The sequence below is a fragment of the Oryza brachyantha genome, chromosome 9, assembly GCF_000231095.2.
Source record: "Oryza brachyantha chromosome 9, ObraRS2, whole genome shotgun sequence".
In the NCBI taxonomy this organism is placed as follows: domain Eukaryota; kingdom Viridiplantae; phylum Streptophyta; class Magnoliopsida; order Poales; family Poaceae; genus Oryza; species Oryza brachyantha.
This window is the reverse complement of record NC_023171.2, coordinates 6,026,718-6,040,930: the sequence shown is the minus strand read 5'-3', so window position 1 is coordinate 6,040,930 and position 14,213 is coordinate 6,026,718. Positions and strand designations below refer to the sequence as shown.

General features: G+C 40.2%; 1 protein-coding gene across 1 annotated transcript; it reads right to left on the bottom strand.

Annotated features, from left to right (window-relative positions):
* Positions 1-1,272: 1,272 nt before the first annotated feature.
* Positions 1,273-2,763, bottom strand: LOC102707427 (zinc finger protein WIP6-like). The gene is made up of 2 exons (XM_015841168.2): positions 1,927-2,763; positions 1,273-1,827 (listed from the first exon to the last, which is right to left on the bottom strand). Exons 1-2 carry the CDS (start codon positions 2,575-2,577, stop codon positions 1,273-1,275), a joined length of 1,206 nt encoding a protein of 401 aa, XP_015696654.2. The 5' UTR covers positions 2,578-2,763.
* Positions 2,764-14,213: the final 11,450 nt, after the last annotated feature.

Here is a 14,213-nt window from a genome sequence, read left to right as displayed (position 1 = left end):
TACTTAATCTATTAAAAGCATAATCTTAATTAATGACACTAATTTGATTTTATTAGACTTGCATCCAATTGAAAAGTACTCTCGTATGGTAGTAATTGTCTATCAAATTAAGCATTATCTTTTACAAAGTAAACTACACCTTATATTTTGGAAAACACAGAAGTACAAAATTAATTTCCTACAAAACTAAGTTATATATGCAGTCCTCCCAATCATGCGCATGCATGTATACTGTATGCATGGATCACACACCTTGATTGGCTGAGACAAAGTGACACACACTTTCTGGCTGCTAGAGAGAGATTCGTTGTTACCACTCTTGGATCTCGCATACATGATTTTATCAGTTGGCACTAGTAGTAGTCGACGGAGAGGTTGCACAAATACGTGCGAAATGACAAGCTGGAAAAAGCACCTGTTGTTCGAGTGAAACACCAAACCGGACTGCGACGCTCGACGTGACAAGTCGAGTCGCCGCCCAGCAAACCACACAAACAAAGCATCATTCATCCTACACATATATTGATAATCACTTTCGCAATTTTTTTTTCTCTGTCAAACACGTATGCAATGCATGGGGATTGGGGGAAGACCTGTATGAGATTTTTGACTTAAGTGCAGTTTTTATTTTACCATCCAACTGCAGTGACCAAATTTGATTGATAAAATTAAAATTTTCAAACATTTAATCACTGGGCGGACCCTTGATACATATGCATGCGTTTGCATCATCAATAAGCAATTAATCCTTCTCTAGCTAGCTTAACTAATCATCACGATCCATGCATTTGCATTGCATCATCAATAACTAATTAATCCTTCTCTCTCTCTGATCTATACATATGTGTGTTTGAGTATTTCTCTCTCTAGCTAGCTGAGCTGCTTTATGTTAAGGTCTCCATGACAAGGGAAGAGAGAGAGGGAGAGAGAGATTGAGATTTGAGAGAGCACGAGACACAATGAAACAGTGGTAGAACTTTGGGTGCAGATAAAGACCAAACTGACAGGTACAAGAAATGACCATGACACCAACCGTACGTACACATCTCTCTCTCTCTCTGCTTCTCTCTCTAACCCTACAGTAGAGGTGTCTAGGCTGTACGGTCGTCTTCCTCGCCGGCCGGCCGGACACCCACGCTCACGATGACCCAACAGAGAAGCTAGCTAGCTAGACGAGACGACGCACGTACGAGCGTCCGTACTACATGTGATGAAGGTTTCAGTGACACATAGGTAAGCTACTAGGTTGTAATAAGATGGAGCTAGCCTAGATCAGACGACGAGCATGCTGTCGCTGCCGTCGTGGGCGTGGTCGTCGTGGAGGAGGAGGTCGGAGGAGGCGTCGTCGTGGCCGGCGCGGGAGTGGGTGGTGGTGGTGGTGGTGGCGAGGTCGTCGTCGTCGTCGTCATCGTCGTCGTCGTCGGCGGCGACGGACTCGACGATGTGCGGGGCGTGGCCGCCGCCGAAGGAGCGGACGTGGTCCTTGAGCGAGCGCTTGTGCTTGAAGTCGGAGCCGCAGACGCAGAACCAGAGCTTGCCGCAGTTCTTCTCGTGGGTGCGCCAGTCGCCGCGGACGGCGAACCGCTTCCCGCACCGCCGGCACGCGTAGGGCCGGGCGCCGTGCTTCCGCCGGTAGTGCGTCTGCAGCGTCCGGAAGTCCTTCAGCGGCCGCGCCCGCGGGTGCTCGATGTTGTTCCGGCACCCCTCGGCGCAGCAGTAGCACGGGAGCCGCATCAGCGACGCCGGCGGCGCCGTCCCCACCGTGATCGCCCCCCGCAGCGACTCCGACCCCTTCCTGTACTGCGAACCGTGCCCCCACATGTGCATCTGCATCATCCGCAACACCATGAGCATTTTTTTACTCTCCCTCGAGCTCGAATCACCGTCGTCCATGGCGACACGCGTGCAAGAAGCTGTAACTATTACCTGCATGTTGTTGAAGCGGTTGAAGGTCTTGTTGCAGACGGCGCAGGAGAACTGCGTGGAGCCGACGAGGATCTCGGCGGCGGAGGGGATCCAATACTGGCTAGGCACCTGCCCGCCTCCCGGCGGCGTGGCCACCGTCGACGGCATCGGCGACGCCAGCTGATGCTGCGGCGGCGAGGCGAAGCTCCCGGCCGCCACCGCCGCGTTGCCGCCGCACGGGGGGGCTATGGACAGCGATATGCTCACGTTGGGCTCCTGCTCCTGGAACAAGAACCCTCCACCACCACGTCCTCCTCCTCCTCCTCCTCCTCCCCCGCCGCCGCTATGGTAGTGGCTCGGGTTGAACCACGACGACGCGGCGGCTGTACCATTACCACCACCACCACCACCACCACCACCGGAGTGAACGGTAGTGCCAGCGACGGCGGCGGAGATGGACACAGACGAGCACGCCGACGAGGCAGCGCCGCCATGGTGGTGGTGGTGCTGGTGCTGGCTGTGGCCAGGAGGCCACAGCGAGAGCAGAAGCATGGACTGGTCGTCCTCCTCGCCGCCGCCGCCGCCACCACCATGCTTGCTCGGAGGCGCACCATGGTGGTGGCGGTGGCCCTGGTACAGGTGAGGATGCATGGCTCTGTAGCTGCTGTGCATGGCCACTCTCGCTCTAACTAGATCTTCTCTCTCTAGCTACCACCTATGTCTAGGCAGCTCCACTTCTCTCTCTCTAAGAAGAGGAGTGAGAGGAGAGCAAACAAGAGCCGGAGGAGGAGGGAGGGGGGCCTCTATCTAGTCTAGGTGATATGTTGTTGATGAATGAATGGCCCTCTCTTCTTCTTCTTTCTGCTTCTTCTTCTGCTGCTGTGTCTGTGGATGGGTGTCCATGTCCATGTCCATGTCCAAGGTAGGGTGTATATATAGCTAGAGAGAGGAGAGAGAGTGTGTGTGTGTGTTTGAAGGTATAGTGAATGATTGGTAGGGTGGGGGTATGTAGTAGTGTAGGGGGGGGGTGATTGCACGTGCAATGACATTTTCATGTAGGTACGTATGTAGTACATACCCTAACAATCATGTGGATTAATGCATGTTATTATATGTGTTGTCTAGTGCTATAGTGTAGTGTGTTTAAAGTCTGTTTTACCCTTGGTGGAGTGTAGAAAAATCAAACTTTTTTTGGCAGTTTGGTTATTAGAAAAGGTCATAATGGTCCCTCTTCGGTGTATTCTGCTGGTATTATACATAAGTAGAACTAATCTCAGCAATTGATTAGAAAGAGTATTTTGTACTTTATTAATTAATTGATTAGTAGTATTTTCTAATTTTGTTTTTTAGCAATAAAGATCATAACAAAAAAGATGATATTACCCCTTCAAATTTCTACTATAGCTAATATTGTTGGTAGTATAATTTAATCATACCGTCTAATAAAAATAGATTAACGGTATCGATCAAATTCTACTGCCAATAGAATGCACCGGAGATGGATCAGTCGGAATTAATACCACCCCGAAAGGGCAATACAATGATGGTTTTAATTTTTGTTTTTAGGTGGTTTTGGCATCTAATTAGTGTCTGACTTAGATGGTAATTACTATCATCTCATCTTTTCTCTTATGCTTATTCTTATAAGTCAATATTTGATTTTTTAACTTCTAAGTTGAAGTTTATACTGGAGTTTTTTCACCGAAGTTTATTTTTCAGCCTTGCCTTTTAGATCACTAAGAATACGTCTATAAAATTTTTATTCATAAATTATTTTTCATTTTTAAATAAGTCGTTTGGCTTTTTACATGAAACAACCAAACAATCAGGCATATAACTCTCTCTAATTCAGTGTTGTGTCCATGAAAAAACGATGATTTAGATGCCAAACTTTGTAAAGTCATGCTAATTTCCTTTGAGGTGGCATTACCAAGTTTTAGTAATTATACTTTCTGAGTGTCAACGATATCGTATAAAAACATAGACAAGGTAATATCGAACGGAGAGGAGGGATGGTATATATGAGTACGTACACATTGACCAAGTTTAGTTTGACACGACACGATCAGAGAGAAGAGGGAGAGAGCAGTGGTAACGTACGTACAGGGAGGAGATAGGACATGGACGGATTATTTGCTGCAACGAACGAGAGTGATGGAGCTGCTGCTGCGAAAGGGGAGAGATGGGAGGGCTAGGGTAGCATCGCAGAAGGTAGGCGTTGGAGGCATTAGGGCAGAGAGGGGACATTTCCATGGTGGGAGGCATGCGTGGGACCACGCACCGGCCGGGACCCACCTGCCTGTCCCCCCTCCTCCTGGTCTCGTCTCTCCGCGGGGGCCCCACCCATGCACGCCCCGATTCCCCAGGATGTATACACACACTTAATCCGATATAATGCTAATATTGCAAGGTAGGTTGATACTTGACACCGGCTAGCTTAGGGCCGGGTCACGTATATATATTTTGCGCGCAGCGCTGCCGTGGTCGTGGCCGTGCCGGCCGGCCTCTTTTCTGGTGGTTTCAGCCCCCCACCACTACCACACACAAACACCATTTAGTACGCAATAATTCATATTTAGCAGTAGTACTTTCTGTTTCGCCCAAAAATACATATAACCTTCTAACATTCATAGAAAATTCGTCCGAGCTTCGTTTTAGTCCATTCATCGGAGTCTCCGATGACATTTGTAGTTGCAAGAAACTAGGTCTTCATGAGTTTCTGATGGTTTTCACTAGATTCTTCAGAAATCAAATTTGTGCCAGTCAATTAGTGGTGGTTGGTGGGTTATTTAAGCCTCCTCCATATTTTTGGAGAGGTGTGCAAGCATTGCATCCACCTTCCTCCCTGTGGATCCCCACCAATCATTTCCCTTATCTCTAGGGTTCTTAGCCCTCTAGAGAAAAAGTGGCCAAACATAGAAAGCTAGGTTTTGCAATCGAAGAGGATGTCGTGAAGAGCACCTGGGCATTGTCATCGGCCTCCATCCAACCTTATTACTCTTGGAGGCTCTCCTAAGAGCCCCAAGAGTTCATTAAAGATCTCTTAAGAAAATTTTAAGTCTTCAGTGTGTGCTTAGTGCAAAGATTAGAATACTAGTTGATATCCCATCATCTCAAGAGTGTGCTGGAGCATATGAACTGCTAGAGAGAGTGGAGTAGAGTATTTGTGCTTCAAGCTGTTGAACTACAGCCACTCAGGAAAGGAGAAGCATGTGAGCAATTAACCAAGGTGTGTGCGGGGTGTGCGCACAAGAAAATCATGAAGATTCTATCTTATCTCCACAAGGGAAGAGGTAAATAAAGTGGAATCTGAGGCAAAGTGGGATCTTGGTAGAGCAAGCATGACTTATCAAGGGAAGTCATGTGGCCTTCTAGATTTGAACCGAGTGGGTCGCTTGGAGCACGGACATGACCTTGGTTACGGAGAGCCCCTCACACACACACATGTGAGAGGTGTGCCGCCCAGATGGCCATCGGACATTGGGTCGTACCCAACGTCCAAGCCATCTTGCTCTTGAGGGACACTGAGGTCTTGAGGAGACATGCCTGCTCCTTAGGAAAGGGGTCAGGGCAGCCCAACCCCTTCAAAAGGGGGCGAGCCTAGGTCCCGAGACACCATAAAGAGAGTGGCGTTGGAGTTGATAGATCTGTGGATCGACGTCGAGGTCCGCTCTACTCATCAGGTAATTAAACCTCCTTATCTCTCACCCACACCCTCTCCCGCTATCTCAACAGCAGTTGTCCCAGAGCAGCAATGGCAACCATTGAAGGGGGAGGGTGAGCCTTGGTGAATCCAGCCTTTGTGGTTGCGGGGAGCGACAGATCCAACCCTTGCGAGCGGCGAGCATGACATGGATCCGATCTTGAGGACGACAGGCCATGGCATATCCGATCGCAAGCAGGGACGACGACGAGCACTGCAACCGCAGCGAGGGGGTCGTTTGTGCCGGAGGCAGCACAGGTCGTCTCCAAAAATTTTGGGCCCCTGTGCGAAATACTAATTGGGGCCCTAAATTTTAGAAATTTCATATAATAGTATAAACAAAATATACTTTCAATTAACTATATAACTTTAATGTGTTATTTTGTACAAATATTAATGGTATAAGAAAAAAATGGTACTACTGACCTTATCTTCTACTGAAAAGTATCATCGATCCATCAAATGAAATCTTCAATTATATCCATATAATTAATATTGAGTTGACACATCTGGCTTTTGTATCTTACGTTTTTCAGCACCCGAATTATACTTCATGTTTCTAGAATACATTATGACTGACATGGAATTGAAAAAAAATGAGGAAATAAAAGCACTCCCGAGTTCTTGTTTTATAAATAATAGAAAAGACATATTTTTCCCGAGTTCTTGTTTTCAACCAATGTTGATGGCGTGGCCAAAAGGTTTATGCGGTGAAAATATTTTTCCCGGAGGTTTAGTAATAAAATTATTTCTTAAAAAGGTTTAAAAAATAAAAAAAATTTAGGTGGGGGCCTGTGCGATCGACTATCTCACACACCCTCATGGACGGCCTTGAGGCAGCATCTGCCAGCGGCAACAAAAATATTTAGGATTTTTTTTTGCAAAAAATTACTAAAAATAGCCATCTTAACCCACCCGCTAAAGAAAATTAATTTTCGTAGACAGTTGTGGTGCCCGCCTACAAAAATTCTTATCAGAGTTTTCATTATCCGTCCACTAAAAAATACTTTTTGGCTACCTATAAAAGTACTTTCTGTGGTATAATTTTATACTTTCTCTCTCACCTACCCACAATGTTATGTACTCCTTTTGTACATACTCATATGTCTCACTCGATGTATATACGTACGTCGCTGCATGCGTGCAGTTTGAGAAGTCGCAACTACAGCTAGGTGCACGCATCAAAGTACGTACGGACGCACGTACTGTAGAACTCTGGAGACATATATATTACGTACGCACACTGTATATATAGCCACGGACATGTACAGGACGAATCTCTCTATATATAAGTACATACGGAGAAAGTTTAGCTACGGTGAGTCGTGACTCACAGGTTACTCCGTGAGTCAAGGTCCAAAACATGTTAAATTATCTTCAAATTTCGATTTATATGGTTTAATAGATTCTTTATATCAAAATCTTGTGGCACACAAAATTTTTCCATTTTAAAAGATTTTTAAGTATTTGTTTGAGATTTTATAAAATGATACATAACACAATGATTATTTTATTAATATTGTATAGTCACTTAAAAATCTCAAAAAAATACTTAAAAATCACAAAAAATGGAAAAATTGATGTGCTATAAGTTTTTTTATATGAAGAATTTATTGGAGCCATATAGATCGAAATTTAAAGATGATTTGATATATTTTTGGACCCTAACTCACGGAGCAACCTGTGAGTCGCGACTCATTTTAGCAAAACTCTCTCTATATATACACATGGAGTAAAAAAAATGGTAATTAAATTCAGCATCCAGTCAATACACCAACAGTACGCATTATATTAATTGCTATCTACCCTCATGTCATCTTTTTAGATTGTCTAGATTCATCTATTAATTATTAATTATTGTATATAATTTGTTATATGTCATGGAAAGATTGGGAGTAGTACGTACCAACTATATTTATTTTATCTCCTAGTATACATTAAAACATTACTGTTTTTGTTAATATTTTAGATAATTTCTAGTGTGAATATAGATGAATGGAATAAGCAATAGTCAAATATATGCAATTGCATTATTTGCTAGATGCACCAAACCAATCGTATCAATTTGATCTCAACCATAGGATTTTGTTTTGAACAACTTTGTCCATGTCGCAAGTAGGATATCCTAATTGATAGTACGACCTAGCGAATTTAATTCCTCCGATACAATTAATGACTAATATTTGATTGGACAATTTTATTTTTCTCACTTGTTGCAATTGTTTTGTTTACCATCAAAATTATACACTTCTCTATTTTACCATTCTTCTCTTAATGTGCATTTCTATTTTTCTATGGCAGTTAGGTCAATGGAAGTTCATCGCTAACTTAGTTCTAAGAGATTTTTATACCCTTGTAGTTTGCATAGATGTTCTAAGGCCCCGTTTAGTTCGTAAAAACTTTTTACAAAAATATCACATCGAATCTTTTAACGCCTAAATGAAGCATTAAATATACATGAACATTAAAACTAATTACACACTTATGCGGAAAATCGTGAGACGAATTTTTTAAGCCCAAGTAGGACGTGATTAGTCATAAGTGCTACAGTAACCAACTTGTACTAATGATGGATTAATTAGACTCAAAAGATTCGCCTCGCGGTTTCCAGGTGGAATCTGAAATTTGTTTTGTAATTAGAGTACGTTTAATACTTCAAATGAGTGTCCAAAAACTTGATTTGATGTTTTTGCAAAAACTTTTTGTAAACTAAACAAGGCCTAAAATAAAATAGCACTCGAGATGTTAACAAACACTAAGAGAATACCCAATAAACAAATGCTTCCAATTATAATTATAAAAACATAAAATTGGGAATTCAATTGTTATTATTTCTTTTCAAATAGCACAATAGAACGATTGGGTTTTTAAATCAAAAAAATAATGTATAGTAGAGAAATATATGCATTGTTGTTCATTTTTATAAGATTTTAACAGCTATGCAATATTATACACGAGGAAAGAAAAGCAGTTTTCATTTAAATATGTTATTTTAATTTTACGCTTAAACTATTCTAACTAGTTTAAAATTTTACAACCATGAAAGCTATGCAGCATTTACAACTTTAAAAATCTTGATGGCAAAATGAGAATAAGGGTTTTCAACGAATGCTGATAAAAGAAATTATCCCTATTTTAATTAACATGATTTCATTCAACATTTGATTCCAAAATTATTTTTTTTCAATTTGCACGCTAACGCCTTCAAATTAATAATTTGATAGTTCTTAATTAGTAGCATTTGATAGTTCTTAATTAGTAGCATCGTAGATTCCACATGCACATACACTGACTAGTCTACAAATTTCACAGGACAAATAATCATATGTAGTATATTCTCCTATCATTTATTTAAGTACTAATTAATTAATTCGTACACACACATATATTCTATGTTTGATTCGGTCAGAATAATTAATATATATAATATGTATGCCCAAAATGCAAACATATATATGACAGAGCCAGACAAGTATGTCTGCTAGCTAGAGTTTCTACCCCTGTCACACATTACATTGCTCTCAACACATTGCCTGCACCAAGCAGAAGCTGCTGCGACCAGGGACAATATATTGGCCACCAGTTTCCAACAAAACATGCACACACATTCCTGTGTGTTCATGTTCATCAGCTACAGTGTCATTTAAGCTAGCTATTGCTAGCAACACTTGTCGGCTTGCTCCTGCATTCTCTGGCACTCACACACAAATCCATATATATATTGAATATTATGTGTGTATGGTGTACTTGGTCAAGCTCTTTCTACTGATCAGTACGTAGTCGATGATCAGAATTAAACTGAAGGAAAACTACATGCAGTTAATTAGGCATCTGGACATGCAAAACGATATGGTATAAAAACCCACACATACATATTTAACGGATCACCCCTTCCTATTTTTATAGATAATATTTTTGATTTCTTAGCATACGTTTGGTTTTTTGTCTTATTTAAATAACTTATGTGCTCCTTCTTTTCGTATGGTGTCTTCGTAGCATTGTTTAGATTTATTATTGATGAATGTATATAATTTGTATGCATATCTAGATTCATTAGCATCCACATAAATCTACACAGGTCTAAAAAGTCATGTATTATAGAACGGATAAAGTAATTATTATTTATTTTATTGTAATTAATTGGAATTAGTACTAAATGTATTTTAATTATAACTTAAATTTTTACATATTTGTACAATTTTTTTAATAACACAAATGGTCAAGCGTGTAATGAAAAAGGGACGAACGTCCTATATATAAAGTAAAGAGGAAGTATATATAACAATGGAAGTACGTATATATGTATGTATTGTATCGATATATCAGAGATTCAGAGACAGCTTCTTCTTTGATTTCTTTCGAGGAAACTGCATATAAACATCGATGCATATTTTTGCAGCTAGGCGTCTAGTAGTGCATGCACAAGCTGACATGGCAGAGAGCCGGTCTTCACAATACGATAGCTCTTGCGTTCGAAAGGCAGGCAAGATTAGCATGCATGCAGTTGGTATCTGTGTATGCATGTTATTTCTTCTCGATCAGGTTGTATATATACGGCAAATGTATGTACAGTGCTTGCTGGGACCAGCTAGTGTAGTACCTGATGTCCATTAACTATATTTTTTTTACACAAATAAGTACAGTATACACAGCATTTACAAAAAAAAATATATAATCTTAGGTGGCTTGTTATGTAATTGCTCGTAAAAATGGTTAATGGTTAAAAATATTAATTCCATGATTTTAATAAAATATAGTGTAAGAAATTAAAATATTATATGTTTATATTTGTATTAATGGAATATAGTTAAAATCAATGCTAAAGGTATTTACGACTCAGTATTTAGCCGGAGAGAATGATCAAATTTGTCCAAAACTTGTGAATTTTTTATATTGGACCTTTTTAATATTTCAAAAATAAACTACCGCAGAACTTATGTCTAAAATATGCACCATTTAGCCTCGTCATCACATAGTGTGGCAATATAACATTGTCAAAAAATAATCTATTGGTATGGCAATGTTTTTAGCCATATCGTTCTAGTTTGCATGACAACATGACAACGTTATCTTGCAGCCCTAGCAGCAATGGCGTGGACATGTCTTATTGTGGTAATAAGTTTTGAAACGGTTTATTATATATATATATATATATATAAGTCCTTTTAAAAATTATTCCAACAAATAGAGTCACAAAAACTTTTTCTATATTTTTTTTATGCCAGTGTTGTTGGCATTAAGGTCCAACATCAAGGCACCAATGACAATAAACTGAGCTAGGTGGCCCCACAGCGGCCCGATAGCATGGAGGCTCTCCGCTTCTAGTGGCTGAAGTCTTCGGTGGGAACTCTTGGTCTAGCGTAGAAAGTACCCAAAAGTCTCTAGTGATTGTCACCAAAGACTCACTTACGTGTTTATCATGTGAGTATAAGTACACCATAGTTTTGTAGTTTCCATCATATCGTAGTCTCTGGTATTTGAATATGTGGGTAACTGTATTATCAGTTTGGTGAAGTATTTAAGTCTTCCACCTTTTGGGGGGTCTGGCTATCACTTCTGCACCACCAACCCTCCTAGGGATCTCTACCCCTCTCTCTCTCTCACTCTTAGTTTTTAGTGTTGGTTCTTCTAGAGAGAGTGTGAGCCAGAGAGAGAAAGCTTAGGTTTGAAGGAAAGACACATTCAGGATCACTGTCGGCCTTCATCCAAGCTTATTACTCTTGGAGGTGTGTATCCTAGTCAGCTAGATGTCGCCCGTCAGCATCTTAGTTGTGTGATTTGCCCAGAAAGTTTTCATCTTCTGTGTTTCCTACGTATGTGCTTGTAATTGGCTTATAGCGTGTTATACATTGTACTGCTCTTGTGCCCAAAGTTAATATGGCTCTACATGCATGCATGCATTCATGATTCATGCATGTCGTCCATGCAGGTGCAGCGCTCTCTCTCTCTCATGTAACTCTGTCCATGGATGGAGCTGCACATATACATGTAGAGACAAAGATGGCCAAGAGGAAAGAAGGTGGTAATTAACTCTGAAAGAAGAGATCGAGATGGCCGGGCTGCATGCGCAGTGCAGTGATGGCGACGAGACTCGTACGTGCAATTTTGGCATGCAGCTAGCATGCATGCATAATGCACAGTTAACAAACATATATGCATGCAGATCGATCGATCGATAAAGAAGATGAGCCCAACGTTATCATCACCTCTTCTCTTCTTCCACCATTATTAATTCCTACCTTCTTCCACCATGCATACAGGCAACTTAATTAATTTACCTCTTCCCACACGCGCTCAGATCAATCTCTTCATATATATACATATACTTCGTCCTTTCTAAAATATAATATGTCGCTACCACTAATATAAAAGATCAAGAAAGAGTTATAATATAACTCTATAAGGTATGCATGTATGTAACGTGGTCTGATGTAATTTTCAATGGTAAATAATTTAAAATAAATCAATCTTAGAAAAGTGATATATACTCCATCTGTTTCATATTATAAAACTTTCTAAGTTTGTATAAATTCATCCATATATCAATGTATATATTTTGTATACGTGTCTAGATTTATTAGCATACAAATAAATCTAGGCAAGAACAGAAAGTCTTATAATATAAAACAGGAAAAATACTAGTTAATGTATACATGCATACACATTTTATATTATAAAATACTTACGTCTTATATTTTGAAATGGAGAGAGCGAGGGAGTATACGCGAGGGAGTATACGCGAGCTGAATAATCGAAGGCATAATGTGTCAAACTGTCCAGTACTAGATTAACCTGCATGCCATGTTGCATAATTAATTAATTCAATTCTCTAGCTACTACACCTGGGCTACATGGGCCATGATTAATAAGATGGTAAATTTGTTAATTTACCATCTTCAAAAATTAATAACCCCGTGAATGCATATTGACCGTTTACATGATCATCAAATTAATAACAACATTAATTTGATGCAAGTACATTACGTACCTACCACATATGCATGTTTAAGCTACTTGGATCGATGCTACCGCCTAACATCATCAAAATATAACTTTCATCGCATTATATTTTGTCGAAATATTTGTATTCAAAATAAACCACCTAAACCCACTGCACTGAAAGTATTTTTTTTAAGAAAAATCAATACATAAATCGAATCTAAATACATGGGTGGTTGTTTGGCTTTTTATGGAAAAAACCAAATGGCATATATGTAAAAAAATAATTTATAATAACATTTTATATATGAATTTTTTTATCTAAAAGCCATGACTTAGAAAATAAACTTCGGTAAACATACCAAATAACTCTAAATTTAAAGTTAAAATTTAAATTTTAGGTTAACATACTAACGATCATGTGTGTGTATTTGTGTAGGTATGTATACGTATATGTGTGCGTGCACCTATTTTGAGTTTTGACTTTGTGCATGCGTGCTTGCATTCATGATGATGGCTACATATTAATTAAGCTTATAGGTAAGTTAACTATAGCTAGAGTATATGTTTGGCGTTAATTAATCAAACCCCTGTCATTGTCACCATGTCTCGACCAATGCATACATTTGGAATAACAAGCTTTTAACCTGACAGCGACGTGGCACGCGTACCCTAATGATAGTCCATCGATCCAACCCTGCCTTCCTGCCCTTTACATCAAACATATTTGGCACTAATAAACATTACTCTAACACATTTACATATACAGAGATAATTTCAACTTCATCGCTTCAAACTTCCAGTCAAAATTATTTTTTTTTCTCAACCACTTTCTCTTCTAAACTAATCACAATGTTTCTCCAATCACTCCCTATACTCAGATCTAGAAATAGTTATATTTTGGGATGAATGGAGTAATATATAAACTTGAAAGTCCACAGTATCTGTCAAGTTGATGTGTCGACAGCTTAATTTATTGGTCTATTTCGAAGCCAAAGAAGAAAAAAAAATATTAATAACTTTCGACTTCACCAGAATGCTTGCAACATTTCAAGATAGATATGAACTAAAGTGTCATTGCATTAATTCGAGTTGAAATTAAATTCCCTCTTCTTGCTAGCTTTAGCTCAAATTTGAGCCGAACGACACAACGTAACATGCATGGAATGAGACATAGGACAGCTAGAGATGCAAGAAAGCTAGCTAGGGCATCGACCGATCCATGAATATGATCATCTTGAAGCAAAAGCCAAGGGCGAGGCTGTAGCATAACAATGGCGGATCTCGATGGATGCGTGGCGTGGGGGTCGTCGTCTTCGTCTTCTTCGTTCGCGTCCGTCCGTGCCGCCCCTCTTCATCATTCCGCCACGCCGATCGAAACGCGCCTTCTTGATTCAGATCTAAGCTAGCTAGGGTTCATAGCCTTTCCTCCATGAGAGCGACCTGCTTGCATGTGTTGTCTGCAACTGCAAGCAAGCACAGATCGACACAAGCAGGTTGCATTCATGCATATGCAGCTTAATTACTACAGATCAGAGAACAAATGCTACATCGATCTCGATGTGACGAACAAGGCAGGAGCGAGCTAGCTAGCTTTAGTTTGCATGACTCTTTCCTGGAGCAAAACAACATGTACTCATGGTACTACATATGTAGCGTGTCACAA